At 39.4% G+C, this 25,355-nt stretch overlaps 2 protein-coding genes across 13 annotated transcripts; one reads left to right on the top strand and one right to left on the bottom strand.

Annotated features, from left to right (window-relative positions):
• The first annotated feature begins 801 nt into the window (after positions 1-801).
• On the top strand, positions 802-17,310 carry LOC135583614 (molybdopterin biosynthesis protein CNX1-like). Of its 3 annotated transcripts, none has more exons than XM_065174781.1 (13): positions 802-1,061; positions 1,168-1,294; positions 2,843-2,973; positions 10,693-10,794; positions 10,872-10,955; positions 11,089-11,316; positions 11,943-12,133; positions 13,802-13,906; positions 13,997-14,314; positions 16,152-16,309; positions 16,391-16,497; positions 16,706-16,762; positions 16,919-17,310. In XM_065174781.1, exons 1-13 carry the CDS (start codon positions 909-911, stop codon positions 17,126-17,128), a joined length of 1,971 nt encoding a protein of 656 aa, XP_065030853.1. In that variant the 5' UTR covers positions 802-908; the 3' UTR covers positions 17,129-17,310. The 3 variants fall into 3 exon arrangements, with proteins under 3 accessions (XP_065030853.1, XP_065030855.1, XP_065030854.1); XM_065174783.1 differs by having other exon boundaries at positions 944-1,075; XM_065174782.1 differs by lacking the exon at positions 2,843-2,973 and having other exon boundaries at positions 946-1,075.
• LOC103971515 (cyclin-dependent kinase G-2) lies at positions 16,776-23,736 on the bottom strand. 10 transcript variants are annotated; one of them, XR_010502354.1, is made up of 13 exons: positions 23,602-23,725; positions 21,811-23,509; positions 21,599-21,727; positions 21,266-21,401; positions 21,082-21,170; positions 20,746-20,857; positions 20,539-20,645; positions 20,313-20,447; positions 19,832-19,904; positions 18,783-18,846; positions 18,479-18,605; positions 17,490-17,770; positions 16,776-17,202 (listed from the first exon to the last, which is right to left on the bottom strand). XR_010502354.1 is itself a non-coding variant. In XM_009385547.3 (9 exons), exons 3-9 carry the CDS (start codon positions 23,154-23,156, stop codon positions 20,348-20,350), a joined length of 2,019 nt encoding a protein of 672 aa, XP_009383822.2. In that variant the 5' UTR covers positions 23,157-23,259; positions 23,388-23,509; positions 23,602-23,729; the 3' UTR covers positions 19,939-20,347. The 10 variants fall into 10 exon arrangements, 5 of the variants coding, with proteins under 5 accessions (XP_009383822.2, XP_065030852.1, XP_009383821.2 ...); XR_010502353.1 differs by having other exon boundaries at positions 19,832-19,900; XR_010502352.1 differs by lacking the exon at positions 18,783-18,846.
• Between the last annotated feature and the right edge of the window lie 1,619 nt (positions 23,737-25,355).

Here is a 25,355-nt window from a genome sequence, read left to right as displayed (position 1 = left end):
TCACATACTTATGTGATAGAGGATTCAAATAGTTTAAAAAACTAAATATACTTTGGTAATTTTGACAATGGAGTTAGATTCATGAGAGTGATTTTCACATGATTATTGATCATCGCTTAGACATGAGGAGTTACTTATTTTATGAATCGTCAAAGTCTTATGGTTAATAAAATTATATCGATCGTACGTCAAATTATGCATGTATCGTACTCTCTTACCTCCGATCAAGTAGTAATTATTTTATGAATAAACATTTGTAAGTGAAATGTATACCAAAGTGTTATTTATGAAAACTTATCCTAATACTAATACTACCACTAATTAACTAGTTTTATAAATTTATTCTTTTACCTCTGAGATAATATATTTGTCCTTCCAAATCTTAGTGTTTAAAATTTACATACATATTCCTCTAAATATTTAAATAATTCATATATGCCATCCTCCTCAATCTTGGCTCAATAAAATTATAGAAAGTACTAAACATCATGATTCTTATTAAACTTAAAAAATAATTATTAAATACCTAAAACACTCTTTATAATTTTTGGATGCTTTTATTGATATCAAATTGAGTTTCAACATCACACTATATTAAGATCAAAGTAAAGGAAATTATTTCCAATGTTGTATCCGTACATTCTTGAGTATTGTAGGGATATACTTACATTTAGAGAGATAAATACCGAAATCATTAATTTCGATATATATATATATATATATATATATAATATGTATATTATATTACGCAACTACCACTACTAATAATAATAATAGTAAACAAAAGGGAAGATAGCCACGCAGTGACATCAAAAGGGGACGGTCCCAATCGATTTGAGGCGAGGCCTACAAGAAGCGAAGGTGCGGAGATACTCCCAACGCCGCCACGCCGTCGCCGCCCCGCCCCGATGATACCCGTCGACGAAGCCCTCCGCATCGTCCTCAGCGTGGCGGAGCGCCTGCCGCCGGTGGCCGTGCCGCTCCACGAGGCCCTCGGGCTCATCCTCGCCGAGGACGTCCGCGCCCCCGACCCTCTCCCTCCCTATCGCGCCTCCATCAAGGCCTCTGCTTAACAGTCTCTCCTCTCTTTCTCTTTTGCGGTTGTTGTTCCTTTGCAAGTCTTTAGTTTCATGTGCTTCATCTGAGACTGGCTCGCTCGCGCTGCAGGATGGATATGCGGTGGTCGCTTCGGACGGGCCTGGAGTGTATCCAGTGATCACGGAGTCCAGAGCCGGCGATGATGGTGTGGGCGTGGTCGTTACTCCTGGAACTGTCGCTTATGTGACGACCGGAGGTGATTCTCTTCTTTTGATTCTTTTCCCTTCTATTTTTTTTTTCTATTTCTGATTTCCATGTGCCAAAATTTGTGTCAATTTTGATTTCCGGCAAATTAGGTGTCTAAATGGATGTGGTAATAGTCAACAATGTTTTCTATTCCTGGATTTACCATCATAAGTATCAAGTGTTCAGCATCCCACTGGCCCAACGGAAAGTCTATTAGATGTTCGTAACTGTTTCTATTAGATGTCGCTGTGGTTGGTGCTAAAAAGTTTCAAGTAGAAGTTGACCTTTTATTTTTTTAGTTAGTTTTCTTGCTGAAATTTTCATCTTCTTAATTGATAAAACATTAAAATGCTGATATCTGCGATGTAAATCCCTACTGTTACATGATTGTCATAGGTTTATAAAGTATGCTTAACTATGACTAAATTCCAAGAATATGGAACTGATAAATTCTAAGGATGATAAAGCAACGATTGCATTTGCATGATATATTTAAAGTTCATATATTTCTAAAATTAGCTGTAGGTTAAACGAAATACTCCAGAAGATGCAATCTTCAAATAAGAACTACATATGACTCGTTTAAGGAACAAGCATTATTTTCGCAGTTTATTTCAATCTGATATAAAACCTCACACTAATTAATAAAAGAGAAGAAAATCCAGATGGAAGGGAGATGTACCAGGTTTGAGTTTTTTAGAGTTGTGAAATTGACAGAGGTATACATAACTATCAATGTTAGAGTGCACAGTTGTTGGATGAGATGTTGGATCCAAGACACAATCTTCAAATAAGAACTACCTATGACTTGTTCAAGGGAAATACATAACGTTCATGGATTAATGGGTCTGATATAAAACCTCAGACTAATTTATCAAAATGACTAAAAAATTAAAAAAAGGAATTTCCTGATGGAGAGGAAGATTTACCAACTTTTGAGATCTTTAGAGTTGTGAGATTGACAAGTGTATGTAGCCCACCAAGATTTGAATGTGATGAGATGTTGGCAGGAGGGACATCTATGGTTGAAGGTGTAGTGATACAAACAGGAAGAATGACAAAAAATTCTGTTGTGCCAGAAGTGGTCAGAATGATCTAAATTTCATATATTTCCCGTTTCATTTGTAGAGCAATTATTTAATAAATATAAAACCAATTTTCCTTAAAGTATGAAAAGAAGTTTTTACCCAATTTATCAACCCAAAATATGGAAAGTGGTTGTGTAGTGAAAAAAAAAAACGAAATGAATGTGTCTTCAAGTGGAAACCTTTTTTCTGGAATTTTTGCACAGAATGACCAAAACCAAGAGTATCTGGAACTATTTGCAATTATTTCAATTATCTACTCTGTCTCATGTTTTGAAACCTCACAAAACAATTTGTTTATGGAAATCCTCAACCAGATTTTTAATTTTATGTTTGTAAGAAACTTATCTAGGTAGCATGAGGGGCATTGTGAATACTGTAGTAGTTATTCTTCTAACTTTCATCCTTAACCAATTTACTGCAACTGCATGATAGTAAATTTTTATTACATGTCTTAATTTTGTTTACTTCAGGACCAATACCTGATGGTGCTGACTCAGTTGTGCAAGTTGAGGATACTGAAGAAGTGACAGACAATGTGGATGGGTTAAAGAGGGTCAGAATATTGGTGGGAGTACCACTTGGAAATGACATTCGTAATGTGGTACATTAATTGGAGTCATTCAGTTTTGTTTTAATATTATTACTTTATAGACAAGTGAAACAGAAGGTCTGAAATATCGATTAGTTCGGTTTGCCTAAATTTTCCCTTAACAGCTTGGTGACACTTACATTGGATTCAAGTACCAAAGATACTCTGTGCATCCGACTTTGAACACCATCAATTTGTCCGCTTTCGTGTAATGACATTGTTGTTTCTCTTTTCAATGCCATTCGAATTACTACATTTTTTGTGTTTCTCTATGCCCTTGCTTTAGGCCATCCACTTCATTTTCTAATTCACATCCTTTTGTCCTACAAATCTGTAAGTTTAACTGGAAAGGGAGAAGTACCAAACCATATTGGGTTCAAATCACAAAAACAAGCTCTCTAAATAATATTCAGAGGGAAGGTAACCTAAAAACTCAATAAGTCAGCACCGTCAGCTACTATAACACCATATGAAAGAAAAAAAGCCACCATTGATATAATTACGACAGACTATCACGGACTTAGTTGGTTTTGCTTAAGTCGTGTGACACCCTTGCGTGTTCATCCGCAAAGGTCAGCCTCCCTGAAACCTCTTATGGTCCCTTAGGACCTACAAAAGAGAAAACGAGTTAGAGAAAGCACCTCACTCGGGATCCATAAGCAATCATTTTAGGAAACACTTCATAACCAATGCAAATTATAAACAAACTTCACAAGCTCTGAACGGTTGCACAACAAAGGGTCCAAAATGGTCCACTACAGATCGATATCTCCCACAAGTGTTCACATGACACAACCGTTATTTACAAGCCTAAAATGACCACCAAACCCAACTAACTTGGGGCTGCTAAGCCTTCGATCGTTCCTCTATATGCTGTGTAAAGCATGAACAAATCAAAAGACATGGACATACACGAGCATTACATTAAACACCTTGTTTACAATTTTGTCCATGACATTATCCCCCACTTATTCCTTCGACGTCCTCGTCGAAGCCTCTGCCGACACTACAACTCCTCGCCTTTGCTGAGTCTTCAATCTTCTGCTCCAGCTGTAATGCGCCTCTTGGCTCCCAACTGCTCTCCGTCATTGTTGTTGAGTAGTCGAACTTTTGATCCGCCAAACAGCTTCAACTCGCCAATGACTATGACTCTAGTGTGAGGTTGGTTGAGTTGTGTTGATCCTTTTTGGTTCCTACGAATCCTTCAGATGAAGGAAAAGACCATCCTTAGTATGCATCAGTCTCTCAAATGCCTCATGTCGCTTGAACTAGGTGGATGCCTGTTGGAGCTTTAATGAGCATCGCCTCGCAAACTTTTTGAAGTTTTTTGGGTCCTTCCTCTACAAAATTTGTCCATCGACTCTTCTTTCACTTAGTTGTCACTTCCAAGTAAGTTCGCATCACTTCCGCTTTCTATTGATATTCTGTTGAAAAATGAAGCGGATAATCTACTCTCAGTAGTACTGATTACCATTGGTGAGGATTTGACAACTATTGTCTTTCATTATCTTCGAAGGGTCTTTGAACCTGTGCAGAGATCCTCTGCTGGATAAATAAGAGGATTGTGGTACTTGGTTTCGCCCATTCTCTTAAGAATTGAGAAGGCAAAGGTTACTTGACTTCTCTTGCCTCCTCGAGGGTTGTACTCCATGCATCAAGCTGGTTATTGGCCTTCGCCTGCTCTTTGCTCACACTTCTGAAGCACTTGAAGTGTTTGCACTCCGTGCGCTGAGTTAGCTACTGTGATTCACCTTCTCAATGCCATCGAACTTTTGGAATGCAAGAAGTTTTCACCCCAACTTGGAGTAAGTCTCTAATAGTTTTAGCCGCCTCTGGGATTGTACCGTCTTCTCCATCAACCCTGCCATCTACTTCATTGAGTAGCAAAGGTACAACATCGCATACTGCCTACTTCGTTCCTTGGTCGTGCACTCTTGCATGACCCGAAGTCCTTCACTTTCGGCTATCTTGATGAGAAGCTCGTCGACACCAGTCTTACGAAGTTCCCTGGCCTCTGCTCTTCAGTCTTGTCTTGGTACTTGGAGTTTTTCTCCGCATGCTTCACCTTCTTTGCCCCTTTCACGACCAAGCGCTCTCACTCCATGAGAGCAAGGGATCGATAACTTCACGGAAGTCTCGCCTCTATAGTACCATGGCGCTATCATACCCATGGCCCTACTATCCATCGCCTCACATCTGCTTCCCTTTCTTCACGATCGATAGATATGTCTCTATGGCACTCCTCCGAGTCCGCCTCTATTCTAACTGATGCTTTGTTTTGGGTAGCTAAGTCCCTCTGGACTCGTCGTTACTTCCTCGCCCCTTTCGACCTCCTGCTTCAACATCTCTGTGTTCTCCAAGCAATTATCCTTAGTCGATGGAAAGACAGACTACAACTCCCATGTATGACCTCTGCCATCATGTTGTGGGGTTCGCATCGATTCTGTTCTCCTTAGCTTTCTTGGTAGCAACGCTCGCTTACTCGGCCTTGTCCTCTAACTTACCGGGCTCCCTTAAACGAATATGAGTTCTGGAGCAATCCAACTCTCTAATCGCTCTGATCATACCTTCGCATGATCAAGTCCCTCCCATGGGACTCACCTGTACTTGCATTCGAACTTTTCCCTCGGTGGTACACAACCCCCATATGCTGATGACCAAGTCTTTCATCCGATGTAAAATTCGATGCACGCACGGAAGACCCGCCTTTGCGGTATCATGACTTTCACTCCTTGAATCCATAGCCCTTCTTGTTGTTGTGTTGTTCACCGAAGTGGAGCTCCCAGTAGCTCCCAATCATACCTCTGTATGATATAGTCCCTCACGGGACAAGATTCGTGTGTATTACATTGGCACGAACTGTTCCACCATGATCCGTTGCACCATGTCGCCTCCTGGTGATATCTCCATTGCATTCTGATCCTTGTGGGATGAACTGGGATTGTGATCTTTCCATGTGTGGCCTCTGCTAACACATTGCAGGGCCTCTTCCACCTTTGATTATGTTCGCTCTTTTGGAAATCGACCTTCGTCCACCCGCTCTTGGGTTGCACCTAGACGAAGCACTGGTCTAGGACAGTTCGTCGCCTAGTAGCTCTTAGAGTTCACCGACTTTGCTAAAATTTGTACACCATTATCTGGATCTTGGGCCTCTACCCCTACCAGCACAATCTTCGCTGCGCACCGTATTCTTTATGGTAACATGAATGACAGCATTGTGACTTATTCTTCAAGAGTACCCTCCTCCGCGTCTTTTTGCCCCGTGCCAAGGCCTTCTGAACCCAACTTTGCTTTCGCAAGTTGAGTCGTCTTAGTTCCTCCATCAAATGCTTCTCCGAGATAATGTGCATGTGCCCAGAAGCTCCCTTCGTCTTTGGCATCATGCAAGATGAGTCCGCTCCATTAGAATGAAGGACCCATGAAACGACATGATCCCGCTCTTGCCTCTATAAGAGTTCATGTCCTTAACCTCTGTCCAAGAAAAGCTCTGTGCCTCCGCTCCATGTTCCATCTTCTATGATGGCTCCCTTCATTCGGCTTAGGTACTTTGTCAAGTTGCATCCAAGTTGCTCCATTCCTTGTTTTGCATTGAGTTGATGATGGCCCCCGACCCACCATTCCACGGGTCAGCCCTTCGTTGAGTCCGATCTCCATATCGACTCTAGGTGTACCTTCATCTTATGTTGCCTTAGGTCGCTTCCCTACAAGATTTCGCAATGCATTCCCCCAATGCATTATCTCAAGCGAGATCATGCGATGACTCATCGCTCGCTCAGTCCGTTGAGCTTTATGAAGTTGTTTTGAGGTACTCCTCCTCAACATGTGCGGTTCGTTGCACATGGTTCTCCCTTTGGAGAGTCAGGACTTATCCCTCTTGGATATTTGTTCCGTTGGAGCAACTTCTCTCTTTACTTCCTTCACTCTGAAAGTTTCGGAGACCACTATCCCCTTGAACTACTCTGCCTTGCTGAACAAACTGTGCATTGTTCTGACTCCTGCAAACACATTTGCTAGATTGCGACTCCGCGTCAATACAGCCCCCGCTGCACCCATCAAGGCCTAGCAACATGCTTAACTCACTGCACACTTTAGCCTCCTACGGACATATCCTTCTCATGCTGAAGAGAAAGTTTCAATGCTCCATGACATCGAGTTTCGGTCACCTTGGGATGGCCACAAACACTCTATCGTTCGCATACAATCCTCTGCATGAGTATTAAATTCTTCGAGTTAGCAATTCCCCTCACCTCTGTGAGCTTTGCACAACTCTTTCAGTCGCTGAATAACCCATTCCACCTTACATGGTCTCATCCTTTACCAAGCGCCTCGCTTGCCTTGAGCACCATCAAGTATAGCTGCCAACGTTGAGCTGTAGCTCAAATTCAGCCATCCCAACCTTTGTGCGCTACGCATTCTTCCTAGCTTGTTTGTCCTCATGGTGCCTCTTGCGCTAAGAGTTGATCATTCCTCTGAATGTCAATCTTAGATGTCTGCTCCTCTGAGCGACTCTTTTTTTCTATATCTCCATGCTTGCTTTCCCCCAAACGGTAGCGCGTGCTGGTTGCCCTTAACGCAGCCCCGTTAGGTCCCCCACGTTTGCATGCCAAGTGTTTCTATGAGTGCTTGTCCCGCTTTGATACCATATGTCACAGATTTAGCTGGTTTTGCCTAAGTCGTGCTGTCACGGACTTAGTTGGTTTTGCCTAAGTCGTGCGGCACCCTTGCGTGTCCGTCCGCAAAGGTCAGCCTCCCCGAAGCCTCCCATGTCCCTTAGGACCCACAAAAGAGAGAACGGGTTAGAGAAAACGCCATATTCGGGATCCACAAGCAAACATTTCTGAAAAACACTTTATAGACAATGCAAATTATAAACAGACTTTTACAAGCTCTGAACAGTTGCACAACAAAGGGTAAAATGGTCCATTACAGACCGAAAATCTCTCACATGTGTCCATATGACACAACCTTTATTTACAAGCCTAAAGCGGCCACCAACCTAACTAAAATGGGACTATTAAGCCTTCGGCCGTCCCTCTACATGCTGTACAAAGCATGAACATACCAAAAGACACGGACATACATAAGTATTACATCAAACATCCTGTTTAGAAGTTTGTCTGTGACAGTGCGGCACCTTGCGTGTCCGTCCGCAAAGGTCAGCATCCTCGAAACCTCCTATGGTCCCTTAGGACCTACAAAAGAGAAAACGGGTTAGAGAAAGCACCTCACTCGGGATCCACAAGCAATCATTTCAGGAAATACTTCATAACCAATGCAAATTACAAACAGACTTCACAAGTTCTGAACAGTTGCACAACAAAAGGTCCAAAATGGTTCACTACAAACCGATATCTCACACAAATGTCCACATAACACAACCTTTATTTACAAGCCTAAAATGGTCACCAAACTCAACTAACTTGGGACTGTTAAGCCTTCGACCGTCTCTCTACATGTTGTGTAAAGCATGAACAAACCAAAAGACACGGACATACATGAGCATTACATGAAACACCCTGTTCACAATTTTGTCCGTGACAAGACGCTGAGGATCAATGTTCAACAAAGTTATTAGGAAGATTTTAGAATTAGATTTTTAAATGTCTTTAGTTGAGGCCCAATAATTTTATTTAAAGGTGGAGATAATGCATGATTTGATAATAAATTAACTGATAAGAGTTTTTTCTTTGGTCATCTTTTCTTCCTTTCCAGTTATTGTTTAATTTCTTCCTTCGGTTTTATTATTATTTTCCAGTGGAACAGTGAACATTCCCCTATAAAATCTGTAAAATAGTCCTGTAGTGGTTGAACTTTGTAAACCAACATCACATTTATATTGGAGCTTTTAGTTCCTGTTCTTCCACTTTCTTATTAAGTTCTTTCTTTTACAATATATGGTCCTTGGATCTTGAAAAAAATCAAGCATGGATCTCTAGACTTAATCTTCCATGTTGATACCAAAAACTTCACATGTACTAATTAAAATACAACATAGATGTATTTACGTAGATTATGAAATACAGGACAAGTATTTGATCAAATATCATGAAACTGTTTTTGGATATTCAAGTAATAGATACATTTACATGGAGACATTTAGTGTTATATAGTGTCCTATACTTCAAGTAAAATTTAGAGCAAATTGCTTATATCAAGGTGAGAATCAGAATTCTTTATTGAACAGTTTAAAAAGAATACTTTCTGGTTGGTTATTGACTTACTGTTGATTTAGTGCTATTTCATGATAGACAGTTAGATTTAAGAGATATCCCAGTGTGTGGTGACCTAAATTTTAGCTAGGGAAATAACTATTACAAAAGACTGAATTGTTGTTATTTTAAATCAAAAGAAATGTGAAGCCATTGAAAAGTATGTCTGTGTTGAACTGATTAGACTGACAATAGTCTGATGTAGTGCTGTTCAGTATATTATTATATATTGGATTTTCTAAATTTATTTAGTTGTAGGCTATTGATTCATGTAATATAAACATAATTCATGTAATATTAGCATCGGGCGCTTCGGGAGCGCCTGGGTTAAACTAGGTGACCGAACTAGATTTTTAGGTCTAGTTTGTCTCCGGTGCTTTAGTTGGTTCAATCGAACCAATTAAATCACCGATATCAGGCTCCCTCTCGCGATTTCCCTGACTTCCCCAACCCTAACACTCGCGATTTTGTCGCCGAGATTTCTTCTCCGCTGTCGTTGCTCTCTGCTGTCGCTGCCACTGTCGTTGCTCACCGTTACTATCGCTACTCGCCGCTGCCACAATCGCTGCTCGCCGACTGCTTGCTGCTGCTGTCACCGCTCCCGTTATCGCTCGTCGTTCTCGTCGTCGCTCGCAACTCCCGCTCCCACTCCCACTCCCGCTGTCGCTCGCCGCTCCCGCTCTAGCTACGGCTGTCGCCTGCTACCGTTGTCGTTGCCTCAGCAGCCTCGGTCTTTTCACACTATTCTCACTATACTGTTAACGGTATATTAACAGTATACTGCTAACTGTATACTAATAATAGTATTTTTATTTATTAGATTAATAACATATTATTTTGATTTTAATACTATTACTTTATATTTATTTAAAATTATTATTAGGTTTCAGAATAAATGGCAAGTGTACAGAGCAACTCAATAGATTTGATGTAAAATTTTATTGTTTTGATTTTTAAGACTTTTTATTAATATGACATTATGATTTTGTACCTGATTTTCTTAATTTAATAACATATTTTTTATTTAAATAATCATATTTATTAATTATATTATATATTTTTATATTTTAGCACCTCGCTTTGCTCGAGCGAGCGCCTAGCACCTCGGGCGTTTTTGGATCTTGGCGCCCACTGGTTATATGCCAATTCTTTCTTTATGGAAATTGTGAAAAGGAATATTTTTTCTTATGTGATATGCTTTGATTAATATATTATTATTATTTCTTATGTTGAAATGATTGAAATCATTGCCCATACTTGTAAAACTAGAAGCATGCAGTAAGCCTACTCTTCTAGTGTAAAACTATGGCTATTTAGATGAATAAGTGTGTTTCCATTCATTTGGAAGATGTGTTGCAAATTTTCTTAGTACATAGGATAGGATTATGTAGAGAACAGCATAATTATGTTTGTGTAATTTTAGTTTATTTTTTATATCCAGCGCTAAAAGGCATGATATATCTCGTCAGACTATTTGAGCCAAACATCTGTCCGTAATCTGTTCTTTTACTGAACTTGACAGGGTTGCGACATTGAGAAAGATACCATGGTATTGAAGGCAGGTGAACAATTGGGCAGTCCAGAGATTGGTCTGCTTGCCACTGTAGGAGTCGCAATTGTGAAGGTAGCTAGTGCTGTAAAGTTTTGACTGTATACAATGAACTAAAAGAGCCTTAGCCTGGGCTTGTCATCTGACTGCAGGTGTACCCTAGACCAACTGTAGGAGTGCTTTCTACTGGAGATGAGCTAGTAGAACCAGAAACTAAATATCTAAGTCGTGGTCAGGTATCATTTTAGTTATAACATGCCTTTCAATGTAACATTCTTTTCAATCATAGGCTCCATTGGTTGATAATGACTAGTTTTACCATGATACTGGGCCTACACAGTTTTTATGATTGTCTGTTCCATTTTGCAGATACGAGATTCTAACCGTGCAATGCTAATGGCAGCTGCTACTCAGCAGCATTGTAAAGCTGTTGATCTTGGGATTGCTAGTGACAAGGAAGACAGTCTTACCGAGATTTTTGATGCAGCTATTGCTTCTGACATTGATATGCTTTTTACTTCTGGTGGTGTTTCTATGGGAGATAGAGATTTTGTCAAACCCTGCTTAGCAAGAATAGGGAACATTCACTTTGAAAAGGTAGGCTGTGACTTGTTTATGATTTTTTTTTCCACCTGCTGACTTAGTCCTTGATATTTAAGTCCCTTTTCGTGTTTTGGTTATATGTTTTAGGTGTCAACTGTTTAGGCTTAAGACAGAACCGTGGTTAAGTTATATTACATTTTTTTGTGTAATGCCAAAACACGAGAATGAATCTACAGAGGTGCTTGCTTTATAATATTTGGTATAGTATAACCTAGTATATGATTCCCACATTTTCTCTTGAATGTAGTACAGGAACTAAGAAAATAATCAGTGAGAGTATTAGCATCAGGAGCCTTAGGTACATTAATCCAAAAACCTGATATAGTCTTTGGTGATTACATCAATGTAGACCATCTAACTCTGTCGCAAGCGACAACCATTTTACACAACTTTTTGATACACCAATTTCTAGAAGGTTCTGCTCTCATACCAACTACTTTGCATGCAAACTTGTTATTTCACCTATTCTGGTGGATCCTCCTATCATTGTGAGTTACTCATTTTTCATGTCCTTGTATTATATGAATTTAGGACCTCTTCATCAGGCATTTTCAAAAAGCTTGTTGTCATATAGTCCTTGTCTGTGTTTCACTATTCGATTTATATGTGTACTCATGCAGGTTTTCATGAAGCCTGGGAAGCCGTTAACATTTGCTCAGATCACTACTAATTCAAAAAATATTAAACTGTCAAAACCTGTCCTTGCTTTTGGTTTTCCTGGAAACCCTGTGAGTTGTCTTGTTTGCTTCAATCTTTTTGCGGTGCCAGCAATACGACATCTTTCTGGTTGGGCAAATCCTCAGCTTCAGAGGTCATTATTCATCCATTCTTTGCAATATAATTTAATCTCATGGTGTGTGAAACTTTCTTCACAATGAAACTAAAGATTCTCTGAGATTTGTTTGATTCTCATCATGAAGCTATTTGTATATAAGCCAGCATGTGCTGTACATGTTAAAAATGCTTTTATTGTCTAAAAGCCACTTAGGCCTTGAGCTACTACATGCTTTTTAAAAAAATTAGGAAGAAATTTTCGTTACGTGTATAGGAGACTTATCACTTGTCAAAAATGCATTAATTATTGGATGTTTCTGATGTCTCAATAGAGATAGCTCCTACATGTTTAGCCAAGCACGTGCATGCCACATCAAAATTACTGTTAACTCCTGTCTATTTCAGAATCTTAGATTATAGTCTTCATGTAGGCCATGTGCTTTATGTTCACTAAACTTGTAAAGTAAGGTGTTTTCTTCATGGTGTCATTATGCTAATAGTCCCTGTCAACAGGGTGTATGGAGATTTTTAGCTTCATTTAGTCTATAGATCATTTAAATGGAATTGAACAGCGAAATATACTACTTGAGGTATTTGTACTTTATCATATGATCAGTTGGTGATACCTTTGTTTATAGAACATATATTTTCATCATGCTGTTCAGTTGCTGTTTATAGAGCATATATTTCTTCCTCTTCCTCTTCCTCATCCCCATCCTCACCTCCAACTAAACATTGGAAGAAATCCACACCTTTCCCCCTTGATGATGGTAATAATAATGGATACAACAATGGTGTGTGGTGTCAATAATGTTGATGGTTGCAGCGACAAAAGTGCTGGTGGTTAAAGTAGTGGAGCAATGGTGGTAATGACAGTAGCTTTGGCAATAATTATGATGGTTTGGTTGGGGCGATGGTCGTAGTGATGTTGATAGCTGTGGAAGTGGTGGGGTTGGTTTTGGCAATAGAGAAGGTGGTGATAGCAGTGATGGTAGGAATGGTGAATATGATGACAATGGTTGCAGCCAATGATGGCAATAGCAGTGGTGCCTGTAGAAATGGATGTAGTGGTCACACTAGAGGCATATTAGAGACTTAGATAACTAAAGCAGGTGAGTTAGCAGCACCTAGAACCTTGTGCAGAGGGTAAGTGGTGGGTGCAGCACCTAAACCTTGATTAAGATCATCCTTTTCTTTTGTTGGTTTGTTAGGGTTAAAATCATTCTATCACTAGCATGAGTCAAAAAGAATTCATACTTCAGCTTGATCTTGCAAGGAAGCTTCTTTACAAAAAGTCCTATTTGGCAGTTTCTTCTAATTTCTTTTTTGAATTATTACTGATTATCATTTTGTGTTTTAGTCTTTGTTTGAGTTCTTAAAGAAAATAATGGAAAAGAAATATTAAGATGAGATTCTTGTTATGTTTGGCTTTTTTATTTTGCTTAGTGTTTGGATTTTTTTTTTTTTTGTATTTTTCATGGGTTATAGTATTCTAGAATTATTGTACAGAAGTAATCCTGATCAGACCCTTAAAACTTTAAGGTTTGTGTTTGGACCACAAAGGATGTGTGGGATTCATACTAGAGGTACATGAGATATAAGAATAGAAAAATTTCCATTCAACAAGTGAAATTCGAGATGATTCTTGTTCATTGTTTCAGATGCCTCTTCTCCCAGCAACTGATACATAAGCTGAAATATGCAGAGTGCACACCCGGATTGCACAGCCTATAAGATCAGACGCCTATCGCCCAGAGTATCATTGTGCAATAATAAGATGGGAGCTCGATGATGGATCTGGCAGGCCTGGGTAAGAACTGATAATGGTTTATGTTATTGCAAGTACAAAAGCAAATTCAGATTGCCCTCGGAGATCAAGATGATATTTTCTCCCATATAGGTTCATTGCTGAAAGCACTGGAAAACAAATGAGTAGCCGCCTTTTAAGTTTGAAGTCTGCAAATGCATTATTAGAGTTGCCAGCAACAGGCCAGATATTTGAAGATGGAAATTCTGTTCAAGCCATACTAATCTCTGACATTAGCAGCTTGTTGATGAGTAAGCTGACTGATAGTATGGCTTCCTTGTCAGTGCAGCATGGACCTGATACACAATCCTCTGCGATACAACCCACAGCTGCATCTCAAGAATCGATGGTCAAAGTAGCCATTCTTACCGTGAGTGACACTGTTTCATCTGGCAGTGGCCCTGATAGGAGGTACGCTGTCGCCTTTGTTGAACTAAAGGCTATATTTTACTCTCATGGTGATATATAAATCATTGTTACTGCATTCTTGGTTGTCTTCATAATTGTGTAGCCTAATACATTGTGGATAGGTTCTAATTACATATAAGGCAAAAAGCTCTAATTACATATAAGGAAATGTTGGTTAATATTTGGTTTGATTTTTTTTTATCTATTTAAACAATAATGAAATTGCGGAATGGTTTTATTTGTGTTCATTATTAAAAGGAAATGTTTGGATTCTCAGGACTGTTGAAAAAAGACCACAGGGTTGTTCATTCTGTCACCAGTGTATAATGTGACAAATATAGTTCATCAATTTTTGTTTTGTTGGTTGATATATATGCTTGTTTTCAGACCAGTAGAATTCCTTCTGTACTTTTACTATCTAAGACACTGGCTATCGTTTTACTGGAATTTCTTCTCTTGGATGAACAGGTTATGTGAAATACTAATTTATGAATTCACTTATAAGCAATGGACAACGTCATTCAATGAATATTTTGGTTAAGAAACTGATGGAACGGTTCATTGATGGTATAATGAAAACATAGAGATATTTTGATTAGTTGAATTGTTAGATGATGTTTCATGAGAGTTGAAACACTTATTTGCTAAATTTAGTTCAATAGATGGTCATCTCGTGCCAACTCATCATGGTTTCTTTTCTGCATACAACAACAGTGAAGCAGAGGTCAGATAATTGATTCTTCTGAAGAATTAAAACCATACTTTCTACTTCATATATGATATGAAGATAACCTACCTATTCATTCTTAAATATAATCAGCTAAAACATGGAAGCCTGGAAGCGAAGGTCAAACTGGGATCAATTAACCATCCAAAAAAGGTAGATATACTTGTGGCACACAAGGCATTCTGATACAAAGGATGCCAAATTCTCACATATATCTCTCTCCATGAAGTTTATAGCTACATTTGTGCTCCTTAACATATATTTGAGGGTTTACCCGTGCAGTCTCTAATGTGGTCTTGAAATCGAGTCAGCATTCCATAGACTTTATAATATGTGACTGACCATTTCTAAGTCTGGATGATTGCCAAAATTAAAAATATACTAAGTAACTTTATGATGAGGCTTTTATGAGGAAAAAATTTGTAGAGGCCTCTACAGAATCTAGTTTGGGTTGTGAAATTAGAGTTCTCGACACACTGATGACACAAGTGTTTTGTTTGGATTCATGCTGAGCATGTTTTGTGGTTGTTTTTTTTCCATGCTGCACAAAAAAGGCCAAAAATATTGATTTGCTAAATAGGGTTTTTTTTTTTTGTTAGTTAGTGTTTGTTTGTTTAGTTGGTTATGTTCACATATTTACGGTTGTTAAAGCTTCTGTATAAGTCTTCCATGAACCTTTTTAAACATTGGCTTTAGCTGCTTTAAATGTTCCTTTTGCAGAACATGCATCTTGATACACCTCATTGAATCAGTAGCTCAATGTGGTCACAAATTTGATGCTAAATGAAATATGGAAAAATCACCATTGCTCTGTGCAAGAGAAGCCAACTGAGCAAATGTGAATGCTCCATATATTCAGTTGTGTGTGTGTGTATCGTTGTGCAAGTTAGTTCTTTTAAATCCCATGCTTTATTAGTTATGAGGCTATTATGAATCGTTATGAAATAAGAGTTTCCTATTAGGAAAGAGAGACAGTCTCATGTTTAATATAATACCCTAGATTACTCCTTGAGCGATAATGTTGACCACTATTATCTCCAATCGAGAGGACTTAGTGTTAGACTCTTACTTTGTACGGCAGTGATGACAATCCGTTAACTTCAATGGCTGCAGTGGTCCAAGGGCAGTTTCCGTGGTGAACTCTTTATCCGAAAAGCTGGGAGGAGCCCATGTGGTAGCAACAGCTGTGGTTCCTGATGAAGTTGACAAAATCAAGAACACCCTACTTAAATGGAGTGATATCGATAAAGTTGACCTCATTCTTACTTTAGGTGACAATCTTTTTTTCAAGCGTCAAGAAGCCTTCATGTTCATGCATCATTTCTCGTCATCTTTATTTTGTTCTGTGATAGGTGGCACTGGCTGTACTCCAAGGGATGTGACACCTGAGGCTACAAAGGCGGTGATCCAGAAAGAAACACCTGGTCTTTCATTCGTGATGCTTCAAGAGAGTCTCAAGGTAAGGTATCCGATGCTATCAGGGATCTTTTGTTTTCATCAGTGTTGTGGAAATCATAGTGTTGCATGATGACATTACATTGAACTGTTATCGGGTGATCATAGTGTTGTCTGATACAGTTCAGATATCTTACACTTGATTTATTTTGGATATTGTCCTGAAGTCGTCTGTCTAACTATGGTGTTCTTCACTGGGCTGGGGCAAACAGGTGACACCATTCGCGATGCTTTCACGGGCTGCAGCTGGGATCAGAGGATCAACATTAGTAATGCTCCTCCTAATCTTACTCTACTAATAGTAGTTAATTATATTTAGAAACCATTGTTTCTAAATTCCCTTTCACATGTTCTCCATGCGTCAGCAAGCAGAAACCAATTTTTTGATTTGACTTCTATTGATGAGATTCTGTTGGCATCTTTAGATCATCAACATGCCCGGGAACCCAAACGCGGTTGCCGAGTGCATGGAGGCGTTGGTGCCGGCGCTGAAACATGGCCTGAAGCAGATCCAGGGGGACAAGAGAGAGAAGCACCCTCGCCACGCTCCGCATGCTGAGGCCCCGCCGACGGACCAATGGGAACGTAGCTACAAGGCTGCGTCTGCCACCGACCAATGCTCCTGCTCACACTGACACGTCTCCTTCGTTGAACAAGCATCCCTCTCTCTCTCTCTCTCTCTCCTTTTTGCCAAGCGATTATCTCCTTTCTGTTGTTGCCGATGGGCAGAGAAATTAGACAGAAACTCTCGAATCTATATCTTCTATGGGCAGACTGTAGAAAAGGAAACCTATAGGTTCATTTGCCTTTCCATTAATTCTTAAGCGCCTTCTAAAGGGAAGGAAAGGGAGAGGGGGGGGGGAGAACAAAAGAGCTTAAGAATAGAAAAAGGCATGTAGCTGCATGGGATAATAATTCAAGCGACATAACCTTATTAAAAAAAAAAATGTAGAGAGGGAGAGAGAAAGTATTGTGAAGTTGGATAACGCTACATACCTAAAACAAATGTATGCCCCTATCGAGATAAATTGCCTTTCTGATCCGTGAAGTCCTTTTTCTCCAGCAAAATACGTTGTCGAAGTTCTCCAGCAACGTTGCCAAAACAAAATATAATAAACTGAATGCAAACTGTTGCTACTGGCCGTCGTAATTAAAAAAAAAAATGATCAGCTTCACCTTTAAGATGCGCAGACGTCTTGCACTGTTATATTTCAGATTACCAGCTTTACCGAACAGTGTATTGTTGCACCGCACTTCCTCACATCAGAGATAGTTCACTACAAGAATATAAACAAACAATCATCATAAAACTATTTTTCCCTTTTATTCTTTACAAGAATAAAGGACGGACCAGAGGACCAACCGAGCAACCCTATATAACGCTTTTCGATAAGCTACAAGACCACTATCAAATAACCATAGACCTCAGACTTCCACAATAGCATTCTAGACCAAAGCACTTGGCATTTAATTTGTCGTTGGACCATTCGAAGAAATTAAACAGCATATTACGGAGACCACTTTAAAACGTCCTCGACAACAAACAACTCGTAAAAGAACACAGTCGGTACCACATCTCCCCCTCCCCTCTCTAACATGTTTCGCATAGATCTCATAGGCGCATAATCTAAGGAGCACAAAGCAGTAAGAAAAAGAATTAAATGCGACCACCATCCAAGTAGCTAAATTATTAGCATCCAGAAGGGTTTTTACCACATGCCAAGCACACAATCCCCCATAAAGCATACGGCACTCAATGTCTCGCCTGTATGCATCATATCCTTAATCCTTCACAACTACAACTCTTTGGTCATTGCCTATCTTGTTGTGTAAGTGCATCAAGAAATTGATTGGAAATTAAATTGACTGGGAACCACCCGAAAAATTGGAAATAACTCAAATACAAGAATGATGATATTTCAACAAACAATCAGATTGCCAACGAAAAAAAAAAAAAAAAGTTTTCAAAGAAAATAAAGTTGTACCAGGGGAAAGCCAAATATAAAATCGTGCCCAGTACGATGAGTTATGCTTTAATAGGAATACCCACTATAACAAAGCCCACCACTCTCGATCCCCACACTCAAAAGAGTCATCACAACACCACCACACCTGACAAATCAAATAAAATCATACAGAATATTAGCTTATATCTGCAAGAAAGCACCGCTTCATTTGAGTGGAGATAGTAACCAAAATAATCATGTCGATTGCCAAGTAATATAACAACTAAATCGACCACATATACACACAGACACATATTCATATATATGTGTGCAATGAACATACCGAGATTGAAGTAATCTGTAATGAATTTGTGTAAACCAGTGTTATCCAAAAAGTGGCAGAATTTCTGGCAGAATTCAAATAAAGACCATAAAGGCCATATGTGAAATATGTTTACCAGAGTAACAGGCAGATAGTTGAAACCTCTACAATATATGTTAGCACCTGAGCAGAGTTGAAGGCACATAATATAATATATAATATTATACAACAGAACTACATTCCATCGTATATGTGAAGAGACTCACTTATGCAGCTGCAAATGCCACAACATGCGAATAGCAGCATACTGCCACCGGCTATGGTATATACGGTGCAGTCTATTGACTAAACTAGCATTTTAAAACTATGGCAGATATATTCACATGAATATAACATCCATAACAATAACAATATTTGCATAGAGCATTGTTCTTAACAGGGTCCGGTACTCTAGCTGTCATGTTTCATGAAGTCATTGCTTTTAAAAATGCCCCAATTTTTTTTTTTTACCACTTTCCAACTTTTACTTGTTGAATCCTCTATTGCAACTTCATTAATTTCAACCACTAAAGTGGAAACACATTCCTCATATTCTGTTTGGTAACCAAACCATGTTGGTTTCTCATACACCACATCATATGCAATTAGTCAAATTCATAAATTACCAACTATGTACTCAATTATGAACCATAAGCTCCACAGAAATACAAATCCTCATGTAAAACTTACATGTTATATTTCTCTGTTTCAGTGTTGACAATGTCAACCCATAAAAGATCAAATCAGCTCTGAGAAAGCATGCATGTTCCTTCTGACGAATAATTTACAGGTTTGGTTTAGTAGTTACAATAAAAATTTTCAACTGATATAGGTCATTATTGATTGGAAAGCAGCAGGATTGATGGACAAAAATATTTTACAATCATAAAGCTGAACAAGCCTTCAAGTATCAGATCATAAGCATATGCATACGAAAGGATTATCTTGCTTACAATCATGAGTCAAAACTGTACCAATAAAGATGGAAAACCCATTCTTCTCCTATCTTAAAACATCAGGCAGAGGATTACCTTTTGAGTACGAAGTTTTGACCTTTTCCTTGGTTACTAAAAGCAACAATCTCCAACCGCATCAACCAGCTAACTCTTGCAAACACAGCACGACCGATCAAAAATAGTTTCACGAAAGCATAGTCAACATTCAATTAATAATTGGTATTAATCCAGTCATCATAAGCAACATTTACAATGTGCCAATAACAAATTTGTTACATGTACAAATCTCCTATGGAACTAGTCATACCGAGATAAAATATCCACAACATAAAGGGTGAGCTTTATCGTTACTGCTGCTTAAGTGAAAATTTCCTTGATATAGGTATCGTTTTGATGGAAAAAGGAAAATAGTATCCTTTATCACCATCCACACCAAAGTGATGCCTGCTAAACATTGTCAACCACTGCCTGACGCTAACAAAGCTGCACAATGTCACCTAAGTAATTCTTGAACAAGGATCCTTGACTAAATATGCAGGGGTTACTCGGTACTCACAGCAAAGACCACCAGAAATGTCTTGTACTTATCCTCTAACCAAAGAGACTAGAAACACCTAGTTCAGCCTGTTGCAATTCCTTCTTCCGTTGTTCTGAAAGTGGATCAGGGCTCTTCATTATTCTTCGCAGACGCCTGATATCAAATGAAACAAAGATCCAAATGAGTCACAGATGACTGGATACAAGGAAGCCCTAAAATTTGTTTATTGAGCAGCTTTGGACACCTGTCTTGAGCATGTTGAGCTGGAAAAGTAGGCATAAAATCCTTTGACTTTGGCAAAGGAACCTCATAGAACCACTGATGATTAAGAGCAGCCTCCGCTGTTATTCGCTGCATCCAAAAATAAGCCACCAAACATTTGTCAGCTGAAAAATTAGCAAGATGAGATCTTTCTTCAGCAAGAAACCTGATTCAAGATCTTAATATTTACCTTCTCTGGGTCATATGTCAGAAGTTTGTTTAACAAGTCAATTCCAGCTTCAGACAGGGTTGGATGTCCAGAAAAAGAAATGGGAGGAAACTTTTCTCGTAGTTTATTATACCTGCAAGATGGAGAAACAATTTGCTAAATGAATTAAAATTATCAAAGACACTTCACCTAAGTGCTAGTGCCACCAAAGCAAGCCATAAAGCTTAGGCATGATCATCCATAGCTCGAGGCCTGGAAAAGCATGGTGTTAATGATGAGAATGAAGGTGAATAACGAGACTAGAAATTAATGATATATGCAATAACCAAACAAGGAAATGCAGGACTTAAGACTTACGGTTGCTTGACAAAATTAACTTTAGCACCAGGTAATTTAGAAAATCCAGGCCAAATCTTTTCGCTGGGTGTACCAAGCATCCTGAATATCTGCAAGAAAACATTTTACATTAGAGTAGATAAACAACTACATATTCAAAGTTTGCACAAATGAGAAATAGCTGTTTTAGGAGGTGAAGGAAAACCTTGTCAAGTTGATCAAACTCGGTTTTTCCACTGAATAAGGGTTCCTTTGCTAGAAGTTCGGCCATTATGCACCCTAAGGACCACATATCAATAGCAGTTGAATACTCCTTAGCTCCTAATAGTAGTTCAGGTGACCTATCATAAAAAAGAAAGTGGAGTATGAGAGCTAAGATGAAGACCGATGCAACTTGGAAGCAATTGCAGTTGATTGCTCTAACAACTAAGATAATAACAGATATTACAAAATCACTCACCACCATCCCCATAAAACAAGAAACAGATGAGTAAAAACAACCTTAAGAAGTAAGAACACAGATTAAAGTGTCACATACCTGTACCATAATGTCACCACTAAGTGAGTGTATGGCTTCAATGGGCTGCCATATTGGCGAGACAAACCAAAATCACATATCTTCAACTCTCCACGATTATTTAACAGAATATTTGATGTCTTCAAATCCCTAGATGAAGGAGAAGTCATTTAACAAACAAAAATAGAGGCAAAAGCACGGCAATAAATGCTAAAACTGGAATCTGAGAGTACCTATGGAGTACCCAGTTGTCATGAAGGTACTTGACACCTGAAAACAGCTGCAACATTAAGCATTTTACCTCACTCTGATTAAATGGCTGCTTCATGGTCTCCATCAGCCCCTTTAAATCATGTTCCATGTATTCCATAACCATAAAAATACTATCAAGACTGCTACCAACTACAACTTCCTTAACATCCACAATCGAAGGATGATGAAAAGAAAGCAAAATATTTATCTCCCTAAGTGAGGTCAGTGGAAATCCCTCCCTCTCCTTCTCCATTTTCACTTTTTTCAGTGCCACTATCTCCCCAGTCTTTTTATCCTTTGCTCTGTACACAACACCATACGTGCCTTCATTTATTTTGTTCAGCCTCTCAAACTCATCAACGCTTCTACAACCTTGGAGCATGTTTATACATCTTTGGGGTGGCTGTCTGGGCTCTGACATCTTGGCCCTAATGTCCTCAGATTCAGAGTCGGTTTCAGACAATTGATCATTTGTGTCTGCATTAGACTCATTGCCATTGGCCACCATATAATCATTCCTATCTACCTCAACCCCCTGGTCATCATCTCCATCCTCTCCTTCTGAATCAGACAACTTAGACAAAGCCACTACAGAATCTTCTCTCATGATAATCTCACCTAGCTCAGGAGTAGGTGTCTCCTGCGATTTTTGGCCTTCAGAATCAGATAAGACAGTCTTTCTTCTTTTGGGCACAGCATCCTCAAAATATTCATCTTCAGCATCGTGGAATGTATAGTTTCCGTCTGCCCATCTGGAAATAGAAATACTCCGAGCAGGTGAAAGTTCCTTTTCATAGTCATCTAGCAACGTGGTCTCCTGACTATTATTCAGCAGATGCTCCCGAGCTGAGTCTACATGGACATCTGCATCTAAAGGCAATGTATCCCCAACAGACGGTTGAACAATGGTAATAGACCGTGGTGGTATGAAATTTGGAGGCAATGGAGGCGGTGGAGGCAAGGTAACGTTTTCGAGATTGCTGCTCTTAACTCTGGACATTACAACCGTGGATTGTTTATTTTCATCCTTATCCCAAACAATCGGAGAAAATTTCCGTTTCCCAGTAGACATGGAAGGATCACCAGTCTCATAATTCTGAGTCCCATTCTCCCTGACCTCTGAAAGAGGTGCTTCAGTATCATCCGATCCACTCCCACTAGACAACTCCCCAGCTTCACGTTCGACATCTCTCGCAGATAGGCGAATCCTTTTCTGACTTTTCCCGCTTCCGCCACTGGAATTGCTCGACAAGGGGGAGCGACAGGAGCCATTCACCGCTTCCATCTTCCGGATGCCTCTTTGCCAGGTACTAGCCCTATCACGCATATCCCGGCCACCGTGATCACGGTCCCTATCGCGAGCCCCATCACGGAGCCGATCCCGATAATAATTCTTCCTCCTGGAGACCTCTACATCTGCTTCCCGGTCCCTGAACTCATGATCCCGGTACCCACCATGTCGACCAGCAGCCATAACGTGAGGAAATCCCAAAAAAATCCGACTACTGACCAAAAGAAACCCTAGAAATCGAAAAGGGGGCGAAAGCAAGAAACAAACCCAGGAGCGACGAAACCCTAGAATTCACCAAGCGATGAAGAGATGTGGAACCACTTACAAATCTCACAAAATTAGCGCCCAATCGATGGGCACAAAGCGAACTCCACCACGAATCAAGAAATCTGAAGGGTAAAAGGCACGGAGAAAAGCCCGATTGAGATGGAATCGAGGAGAAGGGGGAGAGAGAGAGAGAGAGAGACGCGGAGACACCGACCTGCTGAAGGATTCCGCGAGTCGCCGATGGAGAGGAGGACTCGAGGTTTTCGACACAGAGAGAGGAAAAAGCGAGAAGGGTTTCCTTTCTGGATACGACTACGGGAGCGACGTGAACACGCCGACTTAAGCTATCTTTGGACCGCAATGGATCGCTTGTATATGATCTATTAACGTACCCGAACCGTACCGTACCGGAGAAGTGGTTGGGTAGCTGCGGAGCCCACTTGGCTTGAGGCGCGTATGGTTCGACGCGTTTCTTGACAGGGTGTAAATTATATTTAGGTTACAACACATATTTGGCTGGCATTTTTCTCAGGTTGGTAAGTGACTTATCAAGCAATTTTATATCAATTAGTAAAGATATAAATATATTTTATTTTAATTAAAAATATTACTTTGTTTAAACTCAAGGAATTTTTCCAAAAAAATCTCCACTATTTTTTATATCCTCATAATTAGTTTTATTTAGATTTTTTTATTTATTTCATTTGGATGAATTATCATTCTTTTAACAATGTTAAACAACATCAAGGCAATTTATCATCACATTCTTTTCTATTGAATTGGTTTGATCTGGATCAACCCCTAATCTAATTCAATATAATATATTGATCATGGGTATATTGAATTACCTCTGATCTCATTCATCATTATAATTGTTGAATCCTGAATTTTGATAATAAAATTGATTGATGAGTTTATAGACTAATAAGCGTTTGAGATAAGTAACGTTGGAGAAACTTCGATCATGACTTGAATTATTGAAAAACAAATCGTTAAAATAGGAGAATCAAACATTGGCCAAAGAGCTTCGTGTTAAAGATTGGAAGTCGAGCTGGAGGATTTGTCGATATATCGGATGATGGACTCTGTGCCATAAGTTCGAGCATCGTGCCAGAAGGATCGGGTATTACGCTAAGAAAATCAGATGTTGTGGGAGGTCAACATGTCGATAGATCGGGCAATACGTCGAAGGAAAGGATGATGCGTCGGAGGTTCGAACGAAGTGCCGGATAAACATATAATATGTCGAATTATAATTAGAGTTGTTAAGTCTTAATTGATATCATTTATAGTCTAATTAAATTGATTTTGGGGCGTAACGATACCAACTTGATTAAGAATCTATTAGGCTTAAACCAGGATCGAATTGGGCCTTTTGGAAGGCCAATTTAATGACCTGGGGTTGGGTTAGGTTGAGTAGTGGTATCGTCAAGCCCAAGTGGTGGTATCGCTTGTGAGTTGAAAAACACGAATTGTACTTTTTCAAGAATCCCAACGATAGTACCATCCAAGCAAGCTGGGGTATCGCTAGAGTCAAGATTCTCAAGATCTGTCAAGCGATAACACCGCTCAAACAAGCTGTGGTACCACTAGAGCCTAGGTTCCCAAGCTCTGCCACGTCGTAGTACCGCCCAAGTAAGCGATGGTGTCGTCAGAGCCTAAGTTCCCAGGCTTTGTATGGCGATAGTACTACCCGACGCAAGCGATAGTACCGTCAGTATCCCGAAAACCCAAGGATTTAAATTTTTTACTTTATTTTTAAAGTCATTTGGGGTCTATAAATATCACACTCATGTTTGCTTGGTGAAAGCATGAAAACTTTATAATTTGAAGTGTGCAAACCCTTTTAAAAAGTGTCGAGTCTTTTTCTCCTTAAGTTTAAAGGTCATTCTATGGGAGGTATGGTGTTTTCTTATAAAAGAGATATATTAAGGTTATCTTCTAAACCTGTTTTCTTATAAAAGAGAT

The sequence above is a fragment of the Musa acuminata genome, chromosome BXJ3-11, assembly GCF_036884655.1.
Source record: "Musa acuminata AAA Group cultivar baxijiao chromosome BXJ3-11, Cavendish_Baxijiao_AAA, whole genome shotgun sequence".
Lineage (NCBI taxonomy): Eukaryota > Viridiplantae > Streptophyta > Magnoliopsida > Zingiberales > Musaceae > Musa > Musa acuminata.
This window is presented reverse-complemented; position numbering and strand designations above follow the sequence as displayed.

Excerpts from the sequence above, each read along its gene's own strand:
- LOC103971515 (XM_009385546.3), bottom strand. The coding sequence starts at position 23,303 with ATGGCTGCTGGTCGACATGGTGGGTACCGGGATCATGAGTTCAGGGAC. Across the intron at positions 21,171-21,265 it reads AGTTTGATCAACTTGACAAG|ATATTCAGGATGCTTGGTAC; the intron begins GTTTTCCTTCAC and ends GTTTTCTTGCAG. Across the intron at positions 20,646-20,745 it reads TGACATATGACCCAGAGAAG|CGAATAACAGCGGAGGCTGC; the intron begins GTAAATATTAAG and ends TTTTGGATGCAG.
- LOC135583614 (XM_065174781.1), top strand. The coding sequence starts at position 909 with ATGATACCCGTCGACGAAGCCCTCCGCATCGTCCTCAGCGTGGCGGAG. Across the intron at positions 1,295-2,842 it reads CGCTTATGTGACGACCGGAG|GACCAATACCTGATGGTGCT; the intron begins GTGATTCTCTTC and ends TGTTTACTTCAG. Across the intron at positions 11,317-11,942 it reads GGAACATTCACTTTGAAAAG|GTTTTCATGAAGCCTGGGAA; the intron begins GTAGGCTGTGAC and ends GTACTCATGCAG.